Below are 25,092 nucleotides of genomic sequence, written 5' to 3' on the forward strand. Positions count from 1 at the left end.
AGGACACTGTCAATAGGACAATATAGCAATGAATGGATTGCGAAAAGATGTTTACCAATCCTACATCCAATAGAAGGCTAATATCCAATATATACAAAGAATGTAAGGAGTTAGACTCCAGAGAAACAAATAACCCTATTAAGAAATGTAGCACAGAACTAAATAAAGAATTCTCAACTGAGGAATACCAAATGGCTGAGAAGCACCTAAAGAAATGTTCAACACCCTTAGTCATCAGTGAAATGCAAATCAAAACAAACCTGAGATTCCACCTCACAACAATCAGAATGGCTAGGATAAAAAACTCAGGTGACAGCAGTTCCTAGTGAGGATGTGGAGAAAGAGGAACATTCCTTCATTGCTGGTGGGATTGCAAGCTGGTGCAACCACTCTGGAAATCAGTCTGGCAGTTCCTCTGAAAATTGGACATAGTACTACCTGAGGACCCAGCTATACCACTCCTGGGCATGTACCCAAAAGATGTTCCAACATGTAATAAGGACACATGCTCCACTATGTTCATAGCAGCCTTATTTATAATAGCCAGAAGCTAGAAACAACCCAGATGTCCTTCAACAGAGGAATGGATACAGAAAATGTGGTACATTTACACAGTGGAGGACTACTCAGCTATTAAAAACAGTGAATATATGAAATTCTTAGGGAAATGGATGGATCTGGAGAATATCATCCTGAGTGAGGTAACCCAATCACAAAAGAACACACATGGTATGCACTCACTGATAAGTGGATATTAGTTCAGAATCTCAGAATACCGGAGATACAATCCACAAACCACATGAAACTCAAGAAGAAAGAAGACTAAAATGTGGATATTTCCATCCTTCTTATAAGGGAAAACAAAATACCCATGGGAAGAGATACAGAGACTAAGTGTTGAGCAGAGACTGAAGGAAAGGCCATCCAGAGACTGCCCCACCTGGGGATCCATCCCATATACAGTCACCAAACCCAGATACTTTTGTGGATGCTAGCAAGTGCTGGATGACAGGAGCCTGATATAGCTGTCTCTTGATAGGCTCTGACAGTTCCTGACAGAAGTAGAGGCTCACAGCCATCCATTGGACTGAGCACAGGGTCCCCAAAGGAGGAGCCAGAGAATGGACCCAAGGACCTGAAGGGGTTTACAGCCCCATAGGAGAATCAACAATATGAACAAACCAGTACCCCCGAGCTCCCAGGGACTACATCACCAACCAAAGAGTACACATGGTGGAACTCATGGCTCCAGCTGCATATGTAGCAGTGGGTGGCCTAGTCGGTCATCAGTGGGAGGATAGGCCCTTGGTCTTGTGAATGCTCTATGCCCTAGTGTAGGGGAATGCCAGGGCCAGGAATTGGGAGTGGCTGGGTTGGAGAGCAGGGAGTCAGGGGAGAAGTTAGGGGATTTTCAGAGGAGAAACCAGGAAAGGGGATAATATTTAAAATGAAAATAAAGAAAATATCTAATAAAAATGAAAAAAATATAAAAAATTTTACTTCGCCATTGATCTGACTTGTTGTCCAAGCTGGGACACAGTGAACTAGCTTTTTTTTTTTTTTTTTCCACCATCAAACAGAGCTACGGATTTCACAAACATGACTCTCCTACGTCAGTGTTCATGTTGAATATTTGAAGATTGTCTTTGGGAATATGTGACACAAGCCAAATCCTAAATTATACAATTGTTTGAAATACCATATTTATGATGTTTCTAATAGTTACATTTTTCATCTTATTCCTTATTTTCTGTGCAGATGTGCATTTTAAAAGTATGTAATGCAATGAGTTTTAAAAAAATTTATCAGCTTCAGTTATGACAAAAATGTTTTGAACATTTATTCTGACCTCTTTTACCTTCTACTGTGCAGTACAAACATGAATTCTAATAAACCACAAACCACATGAAACTCAAGAAGAAGGAAGACCAAAATGTGGATGCTTTGATCCTTCTTAGTTTTCTTAAAACTACCTAAAGAACTAAAACTTAGAAAATTGTCCACACCTCTTGTTTCTATTTGTAGAAATCATTTTGCATTGAGATAGACTGACAAATTTAACAACCAAGATAGTATTCTAAGCAGTAAGACTCCATGTAATCCTTTGCAGCAGCCACTGAGGATCAAAGGTGTTCTGGTAGCTTTCTATCATAAGCATATCCTGCACTGGGTACGGGCTCATCTCCACAGTTTACAACAGTTAAACGTTACCAAATCATCTACCACATTTCCTAGCAATTGAGCTGTATGGCTTCTTGTGGAGGATATTTGTTACTCTCTGAAAATTACTAAATATAAAATAATAATTTCTAAAATCCAAATTGTTCTCCTTTCTAATAAACTAGAAGCATATTCCTCTTGAAAATATTCATCATCCATGTTTACTCATAAAGTGGGTAAGAAGGTCTGGAGAAAAAAATATTAATGAACTTTGCCACATGGCAATAGAAATACAAAGCATTTAGTCTATTTCTATAGACTAAAATAAATTTTGGAAATGTATATGGTGTGGCTAGTTTGAATAAAGATAAAATCAACAGTCTTCTCTCCAGTTTAAACCAGCTCAGCACTTTCCCCACAGTGTTGCTTTCAGAAGCTTTACATAACGCAACTCATGTGTCATGTGTGGTGGTTCTTCTTGCTATTCTTGGTTGTCAACTTGACTGAATCTGGAAATAGCTGAAACCGAATGGCTGGAGACACCTGTGAGAGGTTTTTTTGTTGTTTCCTAATTAAATCCTTCGATGTGGGAAGACCTACTTTTAATCAGTTTTTTTGAGGTGGGAAGATTCACTTTAATCTTGAGCATGCCTTCTTCTGGCAGCGTATATAAAGGGCATGAAAGAAGATACTCTCTTATGACCTGCTTGCTCTCACTCTTGTTAGCAAGCCCCTTCCTTCACTTCCATTAGAGCCTACTCCAGGATTCTGACATATACTGACCAGTTGAGACATCCAGCCTTGTGAAATAATTATCTGATGGATTCTTGGACCTTTTGTTTGTTAACTGTTATTGTTGGAGTACCTAGATTACAATAGCCTATAAACCATTCTAATAAATTCCCTTTTTAGATGGATGGATGGATGGATGGATGGATGGATGGATGGATGGATGGATGGATGGATGGATTCATTCTGCAAGTTCTGTTCCTCTAGAGAATCCTGACTAGTTAGATTTTGGTACCAGAAATAATTATCGAGCAACAGAATGATAAGGATGAATTTTTAAAGTATCTGGAATAGGTTTTCCAACTTGGAAACTCCACAGTTACTGAACCCTCTCCTGGGGGGCTCAATGAGTTCTGAAAGCTCATGGCATTGAAAATTCTACAAATGTGGGGAGATAAATGCACTTCATTATCTTGATTCTTCAGTTATGACAGAAAACAGACTTCATGTCTCTGCCTATCAACATTTTTAACAATTTGTGGGAAAATAATGGAAACGATGCTGCTGGCCAGTTACTTTTAGCATCTCTGCATAAACTGAAAAAAAAAAAGGAATGAGCACTGTGATAAGAATTAGCCAACTCCTAGAATCTCAGATTAGAGTGAAAAACAACAATGGAATCAGTGATGAAATTGACAGGCTCCAAATGAGTGTGAACTGTCTGAAGGACTCTATATGTCTCTTCGAAGAGTCTCCTCTCCAGCAGCCACAGAGTTCAAGTTGTGTAGAATCAAACTGAAGCCTTCATTATACGGTTGGCTGAATTACAGGGGAAACAGAAGTCCCAGACTTGGAGGGTGTCCAGGTTTAAAATAAGGGCATTAGTTAGTATAGATTGGGATCATGTGACAGAATGGGAAAGTGTAGGAGGATGCTATTGAAGCTGAGAACTTTGAACTCTCAGATTCTCAGATTGTCTCTACTCACAGCAGAAGTTGTACTTCCACCCAGACACCCTTAATATTGCCTTTTCCACCTTTGAAGAAATTAATCCTTCAGTGTCTACTAAATCAGCAATGACTTTCTCTGGAGAAGATGTCAGGCAAGACAATACTAATATCCCTCAGGGCCTACCAATAGGTACCTCTAGAACTATAAAAAGATTCAAGGCAAATCAGACTCCTAGAAGAGTAATAAGTGTGCTACACTACTAAAGAGTTTAAGGAGCTTACTAATCCATTCAAGCAGAGGTAAAACCAGATCAGGGTGTGTATATTGATATGGACCCACTGAGTGGTTATTCTAGGTTTAATATGAAAACTCACAAAATTTAAAAAGGTGTCAAAGTTTGCTTGAATAGTTGGATGAAGCATTTGTCAAAAGTAGGCTTACTAAAAAGGAGTTAGAGATGACTGATATCCTTCAGCTTACTGTTGAGGAAGGAGTGTTAAGGCTCAGGTAAAGCGCAATGCTAGAGTGGCTATAGTATGCAAACCTAGTCTTCCGCAATCACAAGGCTCAGTAGTCATGCCCTTCACTGATCCTATAAAACACAAAAGGGGAGAGAAGTACCTGCACGTTGGAAGAGCTTTGATGTCACCCTTTTTGTGTTCTAGACCTTAGGGAAGGAGACACTGCTACTCAGTTGGAAGAATTAAATGCAACTAAATGTTTAATAGTACCCAGTGATAGCAGGGGCCCTGGGTGGCATACACAAAACAATATCCATAATGGCTTGACCCATCATGGTCAGCACAGTCAAAATGAATTTTATGGTGGCATGACTCATATGAACTTTCTTTGTTGGCTAGTCAATTATAGTGTTTCCAGGAATGAAATAGGTAAGAATCCTACTGTAAAAGTAACTTTTATCCACCTGATATAAGTATCTCAGAGGCTTACTGCCTCTGTCTGCAAACCTAGGCCTAGTCCTGGAAGCTTCTAGTCTTTGTCCAATCTAATCTAGGCCTAGAACGGTTTCAGCCTCTGAGACTTGCTGCTGCATAACGTCAGCTCTTCCTATTTCTTTCTGAGCTCTGACTGGCTGGTTAAACTCAGCTGACCTGGCTCAAATTCCTCTCCCAGCTGACTTATTCTATCAGTCTTTTCTTTCAGGCCTCTGAGTTGCTCTGTTAAGCCTTCAACTAAGTCTAATCTTCTGGCTCCTCATTCTCTTGTTCATTCTGTCTTGACCTATGTTTAGCTTGTTCTCTCTTCAATCTGTCTCTGTGAAACTCTTCCAGTAAAACTGCCTCCTTCTCCCTCTCTGTAATTCTCTATTCTCCCTCGTAACTCTACTGTATTGCTCTCCATGAACTCCACTCTATCCTTTTACTGTACACTCTTCTTCCTGTACTGTCTCTCCTATAAGTAGCTTCCCCTTCCTCTCTATTCTCATGAGATTTGGGTATATCCTATTTTGTAAATCTTTCTCTAAATCTTTCTCTAATTCATTATTTTGTCTGCCACTCAATTAGACATCACTTTCAAACATGGGTGCTTCCTTCTATTGACTAACTTTACCTTCATTGTTTGGGATTCAGGGTGAGTACTTAAGGAATGTCTATATTCCAGCCAGAAGTACTCAAGGTGTGTGCTAATTGTTGAGCCACACCCTAACTAGAAACATTCAAATACCCTGTAACACCCTACTGTATTTTCTCAAACAAATGAAAAAGGGCTGAACTGGGTCATGCAGGCCAAGAGCTGTCTCTCAATGGGAAAATAGACGATTACAATAGTAGAACCTTGCTCCAAAATTCCTGTCTTCTATGATTCACCTAGAAGTCTGCTAGATCATATGGTCCAAGTAGTATTGCAGCCTGCAGAGTAGCCTGTATAGGACAGTTCATACAAAAGGGATTCTCAGCTAGTGGGTTTTAAGACTTGAGCCAGTTTGCAGAGCCAGACGCCCTTGAATGAAGGGACAGTTAGGTTCCCTTGGTAAAATACCTGACAGGCTTACTGTTAGGCTTTTTCTAGTCCTTCCCCCTGCAGGACCTATGGCCTTTATGACAGTAACATCACACTCGGGGAAAGGAAGCAATCATACTTACCGAGGTCTATTGGATATTGCTTCTGAATTGGCTCTGATTCCCGGTAGACCCTGAGAAACATGGACTTCCAACTATATGGAACTTATGGAAGTCAGGTAATTAATGTAGTTTTAGTGGAAATCTGACTACAGTGGGTGGATAGGTAGACAGACAGACAGACAGACAGGCAGGCAGGCAGGCAGGCAGGCAGGCAGGCAGGCAGGCAGGCAGATAGGTTCCCTGACCTATGGGGTGAGGATTACAGTTAGAAAGGCTAAAAGGAAGCTTTTAGAGTTGCCTCTGCCAAAAACAAAAACAAAAACAAAAACAAAACAAGAAAAGCACTGAATCAAAAACAAACTTGCATCCCTGGAGAAATGACAGAAATTAGTGTCACTCTCCAGGACTTGAAAGATACAGGGTTAGTGGTTCCTATGACCTCTCCCTTTTACTTTCCTATTTGGCCAGTTGTGGAGAATGACAGTGACTATTGAAAATTCAATCAAGAAGTGACTCCAATTGTATCTGCTGTAGATACCAGATGTGGTGTCCTTATTTGAGAAAACTAACATGTCTCCTGGTAAATGGCATGCAGCTATTGACTTAGCAATTGTCCTTTTTTCAGTACCTGTCCATAAAGACCACCCAAAGCAGTTTGCTTTCACTTGACAAGATCAGCAATATACCCTTACAGATTTTCTCAAAGATATATTGGCTCTCCAATCCAGTGTCATAACTTATATTGAAGGGATTTTGATCATCCATCTCCTCCATAACATATAAATTTGGTTTGCTATATATTGATAATATTATGCTGGTTTCTCCAAATGAGCTGAAAGTATCAGCTGTTGTGCCAGGAAGTGTTCTTGAACCCAAAGAAATCACCAAGGAGCCAATTTCAATGCAGTTGCATTAGGGTCTCTTATCATGAGCTGGGTATTATCTGATCCACCAATTCATAACTTAGGACATGTACAGCAGCAGTCCATTATCAAATGGAAGTGATATATAGGGCAAAGAGAGTCCTGAAGCAATGAACAAGTTACATGAATTAGTTGCCCAAATGTCATAGTTTGTACATCAATTACAATGTTATGTGCTACCAAGCACTCACCTACAATCTCACAATGTGTACTCTATAATTGGATAACTCAGGGAGAGAGGAGTAGGACCTGATTTGCTGTTAGTTTTACATGTTATACAGGTACTACCCAGAAGTGAACAACTGCAACATTACAACCCATTTCTGGAACAACCCTGAACCCTAATCTTTACACTGGGCAGAACTTTGGGAAGTATACATCATCACACATTTTGTTTTTGATATTTGGCCATATGAGTGATTGTTCACCAATTTATGGCTGTATCTGATCAATTGGCTGGATGATCAGGGACTTGAAACAAATATGATCCAAACACTGGTGAGCAAAATCTCCAAACTGGTGAGGAATGTAAAGACACTTACGTCCCATGTAAATGCTCATCATGTAAAAGGTGACTTCAAGTGAGGAGGAGTTCAGTAATCAAGAAGATGGGATGATCCATTCTGTGGACATTTGACCCTTTATTCCAGCCATTCCTGTTATTGCTAATGAGCCATGAACAAAGTGGCCATGATGGCAAGATGAAGGTTAAACATAGGCTCAACAACATGGACTTTCACTCACCAAGACTGACCTAGCTACAGCTGCTGCTGAGTGTCATATCTGTCAATAACAGAATCCAACACTGAACTCCTGATCTGGCACCTTTCCTAGGATTGATCATCCAGCCACCTGGTGGCAGGTTGACTACATTAGACCACTTCCTCTATGGAAAGAACAACTCTTTGTCCTTACTGGATTTAGAAACATGTAATATAACATAAATAAGGGTTATCATATTTATAACAAATGGATATCATATATAAAATTGAGATATTAAAAGAATGTCCCTCAAGGGATATTGCAACCTATTCTAGATTTGTAGTACATTTGTGTTTATGCAAGGAATAGTTTTATCATGTTAGGTGTAATTATGACCTAGTTAAATATATATAAAGCATTAGCAATTTTGTACATGGGATAATTAAGTCATGTCAGGTATAATTATGTCCTGGTTGTTCTTATCACTCGGAAATTAAGCATGACATAAGCATATACATTTTTGTGTCGAGTTGGCAAAGGGGGGATATGTTGTGGATATTGTTGGCTATCAGCTTGACCACATCTAATATTATCTAAAACCCAAATGGCTAGGCACACCCTTTAAGTATTTTTTTTTCCCTAATTAAATACTTTGAAGTGGGAAGAACCACTTACCCAGATTTTTGAGGTGGGAAGACATGCCATTAATTCAGCTCTTTTAGGCGGGAATGACCCACCTTTAATCTGGAATATACCTTCTCCTGGCAGCATAGATAATGAACACAGGAAGAAGCTTGCTCTCCTTTGCCAGTTTGCTTTCACTTTTGCTAGTAGGCACATCCTTTACTGGCATTAGAGCCTACCTCTTCAGGATTCCAGGATATCCTGAAGACCAGTGGAGACATCCAGCCTTGTCAATGGAAGAACTAGAATCTCCCTTGGGTAAATAGTCATTGTTGCATAAGCCGGACCACAGCCTAAAAGTCATTTTAATAAATCCCCTTTGTATGTAGGTAGATTCAGTCTATAAGTTCTGTTCTTCCAGAGAACCCAGAAACCCAACTAATACATCATGTTAAGTTAAAGTACAGATAGCACATAGAATTTATAGTCTACTTTTTAGTCTTAGTTTCTAGTTATTCTTGAATGAGTCTGGGTAAGATTATCAAGAACCATTGACGGGCAGTGGTAGTGCATGCCTTTGATCCCAGCACTTGGGAGGCAGGCGGATTTCTGAGTTCAAGGCCAGCCTGGTTTACTGAGTGAGTTCCATGACAGCCAGGGCTATAAAGAGAAACCCTGTTTCAAAATACTAGTACAACAAAAACCATTTACATAAATAACTGAGTTTACAAATAACTAAGTTTATTTGTATAAATTCATCACCTTGGAATGAACTAGAGTTATATAATTTATACCAAATCCAAAAATAATAGCATGCATTTCACTCCCAACTAAGTGGCTTTTGTCTTTATTCTCCTTTCACATGTTTGAACTCTTCTGAATTATCTTATGGAAAAAATGAAGTCATATTTCCTCATCTAATCTGAGGTGGAAGGAATCAGCTTTATTAATAAGTGTCTATTTTATGCCTCAGTGCTTCGAAGGAAGTTTGGGGAATTTAACAGTGCTGGTTTCCTAAGAGTTTTTTTTAAAACTGTACTCCTACTCTTAAAAGAGAAGTCATTCCTTCTTTATTGAAATATTGTTTCTATTGATAATGGAAAAACACTCTCACTCCAGTTTTTCAGAATGTCAATGTGACATGAAAATGTCACAAGAAATAGTCAAAGACACCTATGCTAGATGAAGCCTGTTCCCCTCACCAGCAAACATCTCCATGAAAAGCCACGCTTCATACATTCAGAAGTGGTGGTCTTTGTATTTAAGACTAAAACCATATGAAGACATTCATCAGGTCATTTCTCCTGGACCCCATCTAAATAATAAATGGTTCTGTATTGATAAAACACTGAATGCACATAGGCTTTGTGCCTCCTCCTTAGTCTGGATACACGCAGTCTAGGGCTTCTCTAGTAACAGCCTAAAATAAACATGTGTGCAGAGGCATGCTTGCAGACAGCTTCTGCCAAACTCCAGCTGGCTGGAATGTTTGGGAGAATGATATCCTTGGTTGGCATGGAAGATCCAATTTTTCCTTTCCTTTTAGTGGTCAAAGTTGTTTCTGTTCTTCATGGTTCACTTCTAAGCCATTGCCAATGTAGTATGAAACTGTAAAGTGCAGATTTCCAAATAGTTGGAGGATGACCTCTCCTAATGAATGGTTTTACCTGTTGAATTGTGTCCCCAGACATTACATAATGTGGGTTTATTTGGAAATCGGGCTACCACAGCTCTGACAAAGGTGAGTTCCTACTGGATAGCATGTGCCCTGATTCTACATGTCTGCTATGAAGGCTGAACTCCTATGCCACAAAGCCAAAGAACTAGCAGGAGCAAGGAGGTACAGCTTCCTCGCAAGTGCTGGAGCTGGTCCTGAAAACAGTTTGATATAAGTTTTCTAGCTTCCAGAATCATCAAGCTATAAATACCTGCTTCAAACCAAATTGTGTGTGTGCATTTGTGTGTGTGTGTGTGTGTGTGTATGTGTGTGTGTGTTTGTGTGTGTGTGTGTGTGTGTATGTGTGTGTGTGTTAGGATTTGACAGCCCTATCAAAACATTTTATATGATTAGGACTCCATGTCCTTTGACTCCATATTATTCAGCTTACTCCCCTGGCCTTCATTAGACCTTCACTAAATGTCTATAGAGGTAATTAATTAATTAATTAATTACTGTCAGTTCCTCTGTCTCTGGCTGACCTTTTAAGTGGATCTCCTCTGAGAGTTGTGTTGGATATTATTGCTTCAACTTTCTATGCTGTCTCTCCCTGGAAAATTCTGCCCAAGTCTTACTATCGGATGTCAGTTAACAAATCATCACAGTAGTTTGTGTAGAGGCACTTCTCCATCCCCCTTGTCCCTTCCATGGCTAGGAAGATATTGCATTCAACTGCCCTAGTTCTTTGACTCACTCTACCGAATAGAGGTGAAATGACTGGTCCAGGGATCCTACTTAGAATAGTGATTTGGCTTGCTTAGCTCATAGTCTCTTCTTTCTTCTACCAGAGGAATCTAGCCTTTTGATATTGCAACATGATGTTGTCATATGCAAATGTGTTGAGCCCCATTTATAGGAACCCCAACGAACCCGGCTGCAGACAGCAGGTTGAATACACCTGCAAACCTAAATATTCTATTTTCCTCCTCTGGAAATAGGTTCTGCCCTGGTAGGAAGGTTTCCTCTGGCTCAGTGATGCCAATAGATAAATTAGCCTGCTTCTAGGATCACCAGAAACTCCAGACTCCCACTGTGAAATGTATCTCTATGTTAGCCTTTATGAATAACAAATGTGCAGGTTATGATTTTCCATTCATCTCTTTCATTTTATTTTTCATCTTATTTTGTTCAGATGGAGGAGGCAGGTGTTACTTATTGCTTCCCTCTCAACCTGAACTGCTCGATCAAAAAGACTTTTTCTCTTCTCCATTAAACTCTTGTCAGGTATTTTGCACACTCTAGGAATTTAATTCATGTTTGCTAATGTGGTAATTGACTTAAGATAAAGAAATTAGTATACGCAAGGGAGGCAAATTGGGAAAACCTCATTGTGTCATCCCTGGCACATGATAAATAACACTGAACCACATCATTAAAGACCACAGTTTCCTTTGCAAGAAATATTACCTATTTCTTTTGTGGGAATAATGATATAATGCAATTACAGCACCAAGCTTATTTTTCATAGCAAACATTTTGAAAATCATCTTATTCATTTATTTAGTGTGTGGGGTTTTTTGTTTGTTTGTTTTAGGGATGGGACTTGACATCTGTTGGAAAGTTCCTTATAGAGACAGGGCATCTCTGTGTAACCTAGCTCTGTGGGTGTTTGTGTGTGTATGTGTGTGTGTGCGTGTGTGTGTGTGTGTATGTGTGTGTGTGTGTGTGTGTTTTATATCTACATGCCATGATGCACTTGTGGAGGTCAAAAAACTACTTTGAGGAAAGTTTGTTCCTTTCACCATATGGAATCCTAGGATTAAACTCTTATCTTCACACTTGGTAGAGAACTCCAGCTCACTGAGCTATCTCAACAGCTTGAATGAATTCTCCATTTGCATATTCTATTTGCTTTCTTTGATTCCTAAGGAACTGGCTTCTTTATTCATCACTCTCCCAAGCACACAACTTTAACTGAGAGCCCATATCAGCAAAGATTGTGACCCTGTTGATGTCTTGCAGTTTTGGGTCCTTTTTGTTCTGTACTCTTCATAAGCTTTGGCCATCCTTCCTGCCTTTCCTCTTCCCATGCTGTGTCAAGGTCTGATGAGTCCATGGGTTCAGGCTGCTGTCTGGGCCCCTCCTGCTGGCAGCTTCTTTCTGTGACTGCTAAGTGTTGGTGTAGCTCAGATCTCTGCAGGAAAGTGTCTTGTTTCTACTTTCCATGAAGTCTCTCTTGGCAAATACATTGACTTACAGCTTAAGTTATCACATGATCCAGCCACCTACTACTGTTCATCAAGTTGATCCTCTCCAGCCAGGAACTCTGACTGGATGCCTCTGTCATGGGTTTGGCAGGAGCCTCTAAACCCAGTATATAAAATTGTACCATATTATCGTTCCCATTGTGTCCTCCGGCCCTCCTGTCCTCTCTTTCTCAATGAAGCTTCACTGTCCACCAAAGTGAATAGGGCTTCTCTCTTCTCTTTATGTTCTTTAATCAAGTTTTATGTCAACTCACTTCTTTTCATTGTCATGCCAAAGGACAATGTGTCTTTTGTCTGGGACATAAAAACATCTTTCCACGCATCTATGGACTTACTTTCCTGACATCTTCAAGTACTCAGGCTACTTCTGTAGAAAATGAGCCATCTCATATTTTGTCACGCTCTTGAGTAAGTAAGATTTATTGCCTTAACTGTTAGAATACAATCTCATTCGTGAGGTCTTATGAAAAAATCTGTGCCTAATCCAGCCCTGCTTTATCCATTTCTTCATCCTGAAAGGCACCTCAGATGTTACAGCACATTGGGAAAAAAGTGTTGCTTGAATCTTAACATGGGAATAATGAATGGATTGGCACAGATCTCACCTTTACCTTCAGAAGCTCTCGGTACATTGATATAATTGGAAGACTATAGATGACATGTTTTAGTTCCAGCAGAGCAGGGTTCATGCCTCCCTTGTTCTTGCTTGCTCATTGCCTGGCAGCAATGGAGTACTCAAAACATCAAATGTGCATACTGAACAAGTGGAGAAGTTCAGATCCTGGTGCTGCGTTCTAGCTCTGGAAGTTACATGTCTGATGTGACAGGATGTGGTCAGGGATGTCTTCCTTCCTGCTGTCCCTCATGAAGGAATTAGCTCCTCACCAGTTCTCTTATGTAGAGGTCACCATGCTCAAAACCAACCAGACTGTAGCAGCTCCGCCTTCTCTGTAGTCATGTGGTCTTGTCTTTTATAGCTGCCACTTTGACTTTTAAGGTCTTTGGTAATTTTCATAAAGCCATTTGAATAATCAAAGACTCCTGTCTCAAAGATGTTTCTTTAAAAATATCTGCAAATATCCTTTTGCCATACAAGGTAAATCTCCCTGTGATCTAGGCATTAGGACATGAACACCTTTATACTAGCTATATTTTGTCTACCACACCTGTGTTAGGAAATGACCCTTTCACTTCATCCGTCCTACTGAGTGAGCAGCCTTATTTAATTAAATGATAGACAACAATGAAGAGAGAACACTCAATCTAAATCAGCATACTGATATTCTTCATACCTTGTTTGTTACTGTTATGTCTGTTCAGAACTGTTTCCTATTAGCTTTTGTATTATATGATTGGTGCAGTACATCCAAACCCCCCACACCCATTTACTGAGGCTGGAACAACTGACCACATGCTCTTCTTCTCCTTCTTCTTCCTCTTCTTCTTCTTCTTCTTCTTCTTCTTCTTCTTCTTCTTCTTCTTCTTCTTCTTCTTCTTCTTCTTCTTCTCCTTCTCCTTCTCCTTCTTCTCCTTCTCCTTCTCCTTCTTCTTCTTGCAGAATCCAGTGAACATGAAGACAAAAGTGCAGGTGCCTCAGGGGAGACACCGTCCCAGCCTTACCCTGCACCCATGTACAGTCAGCCGGAAGAACTCAAGGACCAGATGGATGATACAAAGCCAACAAAGACTGAGGAGAATGAGGACTCCGACCCATTGCCTGACAACTGGGAAATGGCCTACACAGAGAAGGGTGAAGTCTACTTCATTGAGTGAGTCTCAGGCATTTCTTTGAACATTGTTCTAAAGATAATAGCAAGATATTAATGCTGTTACTATAGGCAAAAAGCATGGGAATATTATTATGTCTGCTCACAACTCAAAATGAAATATTGCCTCCATAAAGCTAAGGATTTCAAGCAACAGCTACCTGTAACAAAGAAAGAATTAGGCAACTATATTCTAACACTCCTAACAATGGAGTGTTAAATAGACAAATCTCCATATGCTGTTATTTTCAGATTAAAAAGCCTGGAAGGCAAGGGTTCTCAACCTTCCCGATGCTATGACTCTTTAATAGAGTTCTTCATGTTGTGGTAATCCCCAACCATAAAATTACTTCTGTTGCTACTTTATAAATAATTTTGCTTCTGTTATGAATCATAATGTAAAATTTTTTGGAGATCCACTTTTATCATAGAGTCTATGACCCATGGGTTGAGAACCACTGCTTTAAAGAGGTCCTTAAAAAATGTTCACTTGCCTTCTTCATAGACATGCTTTTCGTGAGCTCTGCCTAGCTATTTATTCCCAGAAATGGCCACCATTATGTTCAGGACTTAGGTAGAATGTGACTGTTTCAAGCAAAGTATTTGCTTGCCACAAATTCAGAAGTTTTAACACTTGACTCTGAGATCTGTATGAGACCATACTTCCTCCTAGTAAGTTCTATTGTGGTTGTGACTTGTCTTTAGCTTCTGTTGAGTGGTGGCATTGGGCACTGCTTACCATTCTTAAAACTTACCAATGAAGGAAAATATTGATCATTAACTTACACTAGTGTTCACTCCAATCTATTATTCTTTTCAAACTTCTCCCCAAAATATTCATTTTTGTATTCTGTTTTAGCAATATGTCCAGCTTTCCAATTATTTGCTTCTATTAGAACAGCTTTGAAAATCATAATTAACATAATTGTACATATTTAGCAGCATAGAATATTATAATTTCATGCATGTTTGCAATCTATAATAATGCTATCAAGGTAATGAATGTTTCTATCTTCACACATGGCATTATTTATATATTCTGAGAACTCTTGGACTCTCTTTCTCCAGCTTTACATAATAGATAATTAATAGCTCTAAACTGTAGCTGCCCCATCATTTCATTCAGCAGAATAACTTTTTAAAAGAAACTCTAAAGCTAAAGATCTTGACCCAAAATTAAATCATTGATATGAATAAGACAACCAAATGTTGATTGGAAATAATACAAACCTGAAACTATCACAAGTGTATGACAACGCATTCCCTCAGAGCTATATGAACCTTAAAGAAAAAAAAATAGAAATTGAAATTCTCAGTGTTGGGAATAGATTTTTAAAAAGTACATATGCTCTGACTACTCAAGAAAAATATTAAAATGGTGCTTCCTTTCCCAACCTACAGTGATTTATGACTTAGATCTCCATAGGCAGAGCCCAGTTGTGAAATTGAAATGTTACCACATGCCAATATTTAATTCTCACATGAAGCTGGAAACTTTGATACATGTGGCCCAAGGAATCCATAATCAGGTAATTATTTGGTGCTCTGCTTGACTCCAGCATGGATGAGAAAGGCAGTGTTTTACGAAAAATGAATCACTAACCTCTATTTTTGGCATATCTAAGTTTATTTTTTTAAAAGAATAAAATCTCTTACTTTTTATTCATATAATCAATAACACTGAGCCATCTGTTATCAGTTGAAAGGAAGTTATGTAGATTTTATTAAGTAGGGTAACTAAAGATCCTAGAAACATAATTTTGATATTGATAAGAATGGCATGATATCTCCACTCTCAGGCACTCTAGTACACCCAGGATTTCAGAATCATGGGTGAATAGAAGACAACATCTGTTCCAACACCACTGGGAGTAACTGGGACCAGCAGGATCCAGGCACTCAGGAACACCACAGACCACTGGCTTGGATTCCTTCTGGTTTGCCCTGGTTTACCTTGGGAGCAAACTTGGTAGCCAGTGCCACAGCCCCCAGAGGAGACTCCACTCCCAGGCCTCTAACACCCAGAGGAGACTCCACTTCCAGGTGTTCTAGCACAACCAGGATCACAGAATCACAGTTACCCAGGAGCCTTGGTCAAACCAGGATCTCAGGGTCTCAGAGGCAGCTTGACTCTCAGGAACTCTAACATACCCAGAATCACAGGATCAGAGACAGCTGAACTCTGAGGAGTTTTGACTCAACCAGGATTACAGGAAGGGCAAACTCCAGTCAGATATAGCAAGTCAGAGAGCACTAGAGATAATCAGATGGCATAATAATCATAAGAACAGAAGCAACAGAAATCAGGGTTAGTTGGCATCATCAGAACCCAATTCTCCCACCATAGCAAGTCCTGGATACACCATCACACCAAAAAAGCAAGACTCATATCTCAAGTCACTTCTCATGACAATGATAGAGGACTTTAAGAAGGACATAAATAACTCCCTTAAAGAAATACAGATAAACAGAGGACACAGAGAACATGGGTAAACAGGTTGAAGCCCTTAAAGAGGAAACACAAAATCCCTTAAAGAATTACAGGAAAACACAATAAAACAGGCAAAGGAAATGAACAAAACCATCCAAGATCTAAAAATGGAAATAGAAACAATAAAGAAATCAAAAAGGGAGACAACCCTGGAGTTAGAAAACCTAGGAAAGAGATCAGGAGTCATAGATGCAAGCATTACCAACAGAATACAAGAGATAGAAGAGAGAATCTCAGGGGCAGATGATACATAGAAAACACTGACAAAAAAAGAAAATGCAAAGTGCAAAAGACTCCTAACCTAAAACTTCCAGAAAAACCAGGACACAATGAGAAGACCAAATTTAAAGGGCCAGTAAATATTGTCAACAAAATTATAGAAGAAAACTTCCCTAACCTAAAGAAAGAGATGCACAAGAACATACAAGATGCCTACAGAACTCCAAATAGACTGGACCACAAAACAAATTCCTCCCATCAAATAATAATCAAAACACCAAATTCATGAAATAAAGAAAGAATAGTAAAAGCAACAAGGGAAAAAGATTAAGTAACATATAAAGGCAGACCTATCACAATTACACCAGACTTCTTGCCAGAGACTATGAAAGCTAAAAGATCCTGGGCAGGTGTTATACATAAATGCCAGCCCAGGCAACTATACCCAGAAAAGCTTACAATTACCATAGACAGAGAAAACAAGATATTCCATGACAAAACCAAATTTACACAAAATCTTTCCACAAATCCAGCCCTACAAAGGATGATAGATGGAAAGCACCAACACCATATTCAAGGATTGGTAGGATTAATATAGTAAAAATGGCCATCTTGATGTAAGCAATCTGCAGATTCAATGCAATCCCCATCAAAATTCCAACTCAATTTTTCATAGAGTTAGAAAGAGCAATTTGCAAATTCAGTTGGAATAACAAAACACCCAGGAGAGCAAAAACTATTATTAACAATAAAAGAACTTCTGGTAGAATCACTGTCCTTTACCTCAAACTGTACTACAGAGCAATAGTGGTAAAAACTGCATGGTATTGGTACAGTGACAGGCAGGTAGATAATGGAATAGATTTGAAGACCCAGAAATGAACCCACACACCTATGGTCACTTGATCTTTGATAAAGGAGCTAAAACCATCCAGTGGAAAAAAGGGCAGCATTTTCAGCAAATAGTGCTGGCTCAACTGGTGGTTAGCATGTAGAAGAATGCAATTTTTTTCTCCTTTTTTATCTCCTTGTACAAAGCTCAAGTCCAAGTAGATCATGGACCTCCACATAAAACCAGATACACTGAAACTTATAGAGGAGAAAGTGGGAAAGAGCCTCGAACATGTGAGCACAGGGAAAAAATTCCTGAACAGAACAGCAATAGCTTATGCTCTAAGATCAAGAATTGACAAATGGGACCTCATAAAATTGCAAAGCTTCTGTAAGTCAAAGGACACTGTCAATAGGACAAAAAGGCAACCAGCAGATTAGGAAAAGATCTTTACCAATCCTACATCTGAAAGAGGGCTAATGGATAGAACCAGAAATATCCAACATATACAAAGAACTGAAGAAGTAAGACTCCATAGAGCCAAATAACCCTTTTAAAAATGGGGCAGGGAGCGAAACAAAGGATTCTCAACTGAGGAATATCTAATGGCTGAGACTTACCTAAAGAAATGCTCAACATCATTAGTCACCAGGGAAATGCAAATCAAAACAATCCTGAGATTCCACCAATTACACCAATTAGAATGACTAAGATCAAACACTCAGGTGACAGCAGATGCTGGCGAGGATGTGGAGAAAGGAACACTCCTCCACTGCTGGTGGGATTGCAAGCTGGTACAACCACTCTGGAAATCAGTTTGGCTGTTGCTCAGAAAACTGGACATAGTACTACCTGAGGATCCAGCTATACCGTTCCTGGATATATACCCAGAAGGTGCTCCAGCACAGCAGCCTTATTTATAACAGCCAGAAGCTGGAAAGAACCCTGATGTCCCTCAACAGAGGAGTGGATACAGAAAATGTGGTACATCTACACAATGGAGTACTATTCAGAGATTAAAAATTGATAAATTTATGAAATTCTTAGGAAAATGGAGAGAACCAGAAAATATCATCCTCAGTGAGGTAACCCAATCGCAAAAGAACACATGGTATACACTTACTGATAAGTGGATATTAGCCCAAAAGCTCAAAATAACCAGGATACAATTCAGACCACATGAAGCTCAATAAGAAGGAAGACCAAAGTGTGGGTGCTTAGGTCCTTCTTAGAAGAAGAACAAAATACCCACAGGAGCAAATATTGAGATAAAATGTTCAACAGAGACTGAAGGAAAGGCCACCCAGAGACTGCTCCACCTGGGGATTCATCCCATATACAGTCACCAAACCCAGACACTGTTGTGGATGCCAAGAAGTACATGCTGAAAAGAGCCTGATTATGGCTGTCACCTCAGAGGCCCTACCAGAGCCTTACAAATACAAAGGCAGATGTTAGCAGTCAACCATTGGACTGAGTGAGGGGTCCCCAATAGAGGAATTAGAGAAAGGAGTGAAGGAGTTGAAGCGGTTTGCAACCCAATAATAAGAACAACCAACTAGACCCTCCCAGAACTCTCAGGGACTAAGCCATCAACAAAGGAGTACGCCTGGCTCCAGTTGCATATGTAGCAGAGAATGGCCTTGTCATTCATCAGTGGGAGGAGAGGTCCTTGGTCCTATGAAAGCTCGATAGATGACCGAGTGTAGGGGAATTGAGGGTGGGGAGGTGGCCGTGGGTGGAAGGATACCCTCATAGAAGCAAGGGGAGGGATGATGTAATAGGGTGTTTCTGGGAGAGAGGGAAACCAGGAAAGGGGATAACATTTGAAATGTAAATAAAGAAAATATACAATAGAAAAAAAGAGAATGGCATGACATCATTACAGATCGTAAGTAAATCTCTGATGTTCATAGCAATAAATGTTCAGACCTTTGAGACTAATGAAATACATGTATTTTTTTATGCAATTCAGGATAGGTAAAGATATGTAAAAATAGTAAAATATACTAGCACAAATTGATTAAGATCATTTCTATATGTTTTCAATAATGCAATTTTAAAAACTCTCACTTTTCGCTTATAAATGGAACTTTGCTCTTTTAATTTGATCATGTTTGTGAGGAAGAGGGATTTTGGAAAATAGACATCATGCCCTACATTCGTAGTAAATAATGAGCTCTATTTGGGCATGAGAAGATATAACAAAATGATCCTAATAATCTACTCTTCAGTCTACCAGTACTATTATTTGAAGACTCAAAGTTTTCATTTTTGCAGTCAATCTTACCAGGATAGAGAAGCAAAGTGTCATACACAGTAAATACTGCTTGAATTGTGTGACACTGTTGAGTAAAGGATGAGCTGAGACAGCCCTAAGAGGTTGTCTAGCTTTTCTATTGCAATGAAGATATTCCATTGCCAAGGTAACCTATACAAAGAAAGTAGTCATCAGGGGCTTACTTAAAGTTTAGTCCATGACCCTCATGGTAGGAAACAAGGCAGCAAGCAGGCATAATGCTAGAGTACCGGCTGAGATTTATATGTGGAAACAGCAGTGAGTTGGAGAGCTAGCTGGGAATGGCCCTGGAGCAATAGCTGAGAGCTAACAGTTTAATCCAGGAGCTAGAAAGCCGAGTGAGACAGATAGTTAATTAGAAATGGTAGGACTTTTTTTTTTTTAAAGATTTATTTATTTATTATATGTAAGTACACTGTAGCTGTCTTCAGACGCACCAGAAGAGGGCGTCAGATCTCATTATGGGTGGTTGTGAGCCACCATGTGGTTGCTGGGATTTGAACTCTGGACCTTCAGAAGAGCAGTCAGTGCTCTTAACCCACTGAGCCATCTCGACAGCCCCATGGTAGGACTTTTGAAACTTCAAAAAGCCCACCCACTGTGACACATCTCCAACAAAGACAGACTTCCTAATCCTTCCCAAACAGCTCCATCAACTGGGGGTCAAGCATTATTAAAACCAGAGTCTATGGCATCATTCTCATGCCAATCACCAGAGCTTTAAAGGAGGTAAGATAATAGAGTTGGGAAGTTACTCTCATAGACATAGAGTGGTCCTGGCATAGTATTTATCCTTATAAAGACCCTCATCTCTGGGTAATTTAGAGGTAATCTACTACAAAATCCTTGAAAGTAGTTCCTTCTTTTTCATTTTGCTAGATCACTAGTTCGTTTGAAAGTTAATCGAGGAATTGACATTTTCATTTTTGTTCCTTTGTTTTGTTTTCTAATCTTTCCCATGATGCCGAAGGGAAGAATCAATCAGAAATATATTGGGAACAGAAACAGGTTTCCGTGGGAAATTAAGCCAGAATGACATAAACAATTCATTTCAATTGTGGCCAGAGAACTGACACCAAAAAGGAGGTATCTAGCATGTGATGGAAATGAAGATGCGATGAGTGCTCTGCACTTCTGGAGTGGTAGCAGCCCCACCAACTGTTATGCTGAACTTGCTTCTGCTTCATCCCCATCACCTGTAATGATCATTGTGAATCTGTACCTGAACTGAGGCGGGATCTGTGCGTTCCTTGGTCCTCCATTTCCACAGCTTCCAATTTACCCTGGCTCCCCGCTCTGCGATGCCCTTTCCTTTCTCAACCACATTTGACAAAAATCAGCATTTCCACCCAATGTCTTCATGTTGCAAGTACTTTTTTTACTGTTGCTATCACAGGAGCTGAGAATAATTCTATAGTATACAAACACTCAGGAAACAGATATACTAGAGAAAGAGACTGATAAGCGGGAGTTGATTAACAGTGAGACCCTTCTGTACTGAGCTATCATGCTTCCCAGAGGAATCCTGGGGCAAAGTCCCAGTAACAGGATGCAAAGCAAAAAGGACAGGTGCAAATACATGCAAAATTCTGATGGCTAATTAGCATGGGCATTATGTATAACTTTTTTTTCTCATGGATTTTAAAAACCTTCAAATCTCTGAGTAATTGTCAGAAATACAAATTTTACTTTATAATTTAAAATAGCTGATTTAAAATGCAAATGAAGGTGTCACCCAAATACATTAGATAAATATTCAAGTATTTTAAAAGAAAAAAAAAAAAGAGCAATGAAAAAGATGGGAAACGCAGGGAGCAAACATGAGATGAACGGAGGCAAGAGTTTCCTCAGTTTGCCCAGGCTTTCCTGGGTCCTGTTGGCCAATGCCAGCACTGTGTGCCCTGCCTGGCATTCAAAACACTCATAGATAGCTCCCTGCAGTGAGGGATCTTACCCCATCCAATTTTACTGAAAGTCTATCTCCTGTGAAAATAGTGATCATTATAAAACTGAAAATAAGTGAAAGATGTTTAAAATTAGCATATGCAAATTTATTTTTTTAAACAAAACTCTACCCTGAAACATTCATAAATATGACAATTAAACATGGGTACAAGCATTGTAGTTTTCATTAAGGTGACAAATAATTCTTTTTTTTTTTCTTTTTCTTTTTTTTTTTTTCTTTTTGGTTTTTCGAGACATGGTTTCTCTGTGTAGCCCTGGCTGTCCTGGAACTCACTCTGTAGACCAGGCTGGCCTGGAACTCAGAAATCTGCCTGCCTCTGCCTCCCAAGTGCTGGGATTAAAGGCATGCGCCACCACCGCCCAGCTGACAAGTAATTCTATTTATCTTCTGTGCAATAATGTTTGTAATATTTACAGGTTTTGTTTGGTATCACAGAGTGGCTTATAAAGATCAGTCCTTTAGTTTATTTTAAAATTTTAAATTTTATTTTAATGTGGGTATGTGTGTGTCTCTGTGTGTTTGTGTTTATATGTGTATATCTCTGTGTTTGTATGTGTATGCACATGTGTGTATGCCTCTATGTTTGTATGTGTGTATATGTATGTTTCTGTGTATGTGTGTCTCTGTACAGCTAAGAAGGCTAAAATAGGGCATTGGATCCCTGGGGCTAGAGTTACAGGCTTACACTTAACTGCAGTTTCTCTCCCTCCATTTCTCCCAGTCTCTCCTCTACTTCTGTTGTCCCTCAGATCCATTCCTTAATTTCACTTCAAAACAAACAAACAAAAACAGCAGGCCACCCACAGACATCCACCGAACACGACATAACAAGATACAATAAAGACTAGGCATAAACCCTCACATCAAGGAAGGATGAGGCACCCAGTAGGAGAAAAAGAGCCCCAAATGAAGGCAAAGAGTCAGAGACATCGCCCACTCCCCCACTAGAGCACCAAGCTACACAGCTGTAACATGTATGCAGAGGACCTAGCTCAGACCCATGGAAGCTCTGTTTTTCACTTCAGTCTCTGTGAGCCATGCTTAGTTGGTTCTGTGGGCTGTGTTCTCCTGGTGTCCTTGACTATTCTGGCTCCTACAATCCTTCCTCCCCCTCTTCAGAAGGGCTCTCCTGGCTTCATCTGCTGCTTGGCTGTGGGTCTCTGCATCTGTTCCCAACAGTTGCTAGATGATATCCCTCTGATGACAATTGGGCTTGGGCTACTCACTCACCTATAAGTATAGGAAGATATAATTAGAAATCATTTCATTGAGGTTTTTTTTTTTTTTTTTTTGGCCAGTCATATTTTGTTCTTTCCTGGGTCTCGGGTTGACCAGCTTCTGCTTCCTGGCCCCCCCAGGCTATGTCAGGTGTGGCACACTGCTAGGAGACTTCCCTGGTTACAGGAGAAGGCTCGTTCAGGCTTTATATTCTCCATTACAAGGAGACTCCACTAAGGTCACTCTCTCAAATGACAGGACATTTCCACTGCACTAGGTTTCTGCATCCCTTCCAGATGTCTCCCAAGTCCAGTTGTCTCTCCCATTACTCTTTCCCTCTAATGTTCCCACCTCACCTGTTCCTAGTCCACCTGAAAAATCTATTCTATGTCCCCTTTTCAGGAAGATCCATGAGTCCCCACTCAAGCCCTCCTTGTTACTCTCTGGGTCTGTATATTATCCTTTACTTTACAGCTAATGTCCACTTATAAGTGAGTGCATACCATGTTTGTCTTCCTGGGTCTGGGTTGCCTCATCAGGGTCATCTTTTCTACTTCCATTCATTTGCCTGCAAATTTCATAATGTCATTTTTTTAACATCTCAGTAATACTCCATTTTGTAGATATTTGCCATTTTCATTATCCATTCTTAAGTTGAGAGACATCTATGTTGTTTCCAGTTTCTGGCTATTATGAATAAAACAACAATCAACATGTTTAAGCAAGTATCATTGTGTTAGGGTGATGTTTCCAGTTTCTGGCTATTGTGAATAAAGCTACAATCAACATGTTTGAGCAAGTATCAGTGTGTTAGAGCATCCTTTGAGTATAGGCCCAGGAGTAGTGTAGCTGTGTATTGAAGTAGATTGATTCCTAATTTTCAATGCTACTTCTTTAGGTGAGTGATAAATTGAGGGTTTTTTTTTTTATCATTTACAATGATATGTTAATGGGGAGAAGGGACTATCTTAAGATAATGTTTAGCAAAATCGTTTTAAATTATGAGGGATCAAATTCTCCCTAACATACTTTTAATGATCATAATGACACATATCTGACAATTTTGAAGACTATAAAGACTGGTAGTTTCCTTGACTCAGCATCATCTTCATTAATATATTATCCTTTATAATAGGCAGCATATTCATTATAAATTCAAATAAGAAATATGCAAGTGTGATTTTGAATGATTTATCCTATATTGAATGTCTGCTTTTTTCAGGCTGTGTTTAAATTACCTTAACAAAAATAGCTAATATGTTAAACATTCACACTTTGTTGATTTAATCCTCACATTATGAATGTGAAGCTTACATAAATCCATAGCTACTTGCCAAGAAGCTGTGTAACCAAGAAATGATAGAGCCAGGATTCCTTTCGTCTGTTTATTTAACAAATATTTACTACATACACGCTGTGCGTCAAGAACAATTTTAAACATACACTAGTCGGCAAAACTAACAAGGTTCATGGTTGCGTGCTGTGTAGTGTGTCTTCAGGAGCCTTGTTCTTCAAGGATCTACTATGCTGTCTAGTTTGCATATAGCAGCACATAGCTACTTTATAAAGGCCTTGAACCATTCTTGTTTTATAGACAATGTCCTGAGGCAGCCTTGAATAAAGTATCAATCTCAAAGTTCCATAACTGTCACCCTACAGAGCAATTTCCATTATCCCATACTACTTTTAAAGAATCATAGCCAGAGTAAACTTTTATATTACACATGCTTTTTGTTCAGTACATTTCTTAACTAGAATACCCTCTCCCAGAGGCTAAATGTTCCATAGATAATAGTGGCCATGCTCTTAATCTCAATTGACATGCTTTGGGAATCCCATTAGGTAGTTTCTTTGTATGGAGGTCAGTTTAATTAGTTACTGACACAAGACAGGCTCCTATTGCTTTGGCAGAAAAACAAAGAGGCAACAAGAACCTGTTGTTCACTACCGTCTTCAAGAATGATATGAACACTATGGCACCTTGAATAATGCATTTTTCAATGAAGGGCTTTGACACTGGAAACATGTGAAAAATGCTAGCATTGCAGCTTGTTTTCAAATCTTTGTAACAGATGAAAATGTTTTTAAGCTGTAAACACACACACACACACACACATATTCTATGTTTCCTGTTTGTTGCTATATTTAGGCTGGCTTGCCCTTCCTTCAGTCCCTGCTCCATAGTTAATCTCTGCAACTCCTTC

The 25,092-nt window shown here is 39.4% G+C and overlaps 1 protein-coding gene across 13 annotated transcripts in view; it reads left to right on the top strand.

Annotated features, from left to right (window-relative positions):
- The window catches only part of Magi2 (membrane associated guanylate kinase, WW and PDZ domain containing 2), a 1,461,753-nt gene that overhangs the window by 957,298 nt on the left and 479,363 nt on the right, over window positions 1-25,092 (top strand). For all 13 annotated transcript variants that reach the window (XM_031380053.1, XM_031380052.1, XM_031380051.1 and 10 more), the window contains one exon: window positions 13,656-13,866. In XM_031380053.1, the coding sequence (XP_031235913.1) occupies window positions 13,656-13,866 (211 nt within the window). The remainder of the gene's footprint in view (window positions 1-13,655; window positions 13,867-25,092) is intronic.

The sequence above is a fragment of the Mastomys coucha genome, unplaced genomic scaffold, assembly GCF_008632895.1.
Source record: "Mastomys coucha isolate ucsf_1 unplaced genomic scaffold, UCSF_Mcou_1 pScaffold19, whole genome shotgun sequence".
Lineage (NCBI taxonomy): Eukaryota > Metazoa > Chordata > Mammalia > Rodentia > Muridae > Mastomys > Mastomys coucha.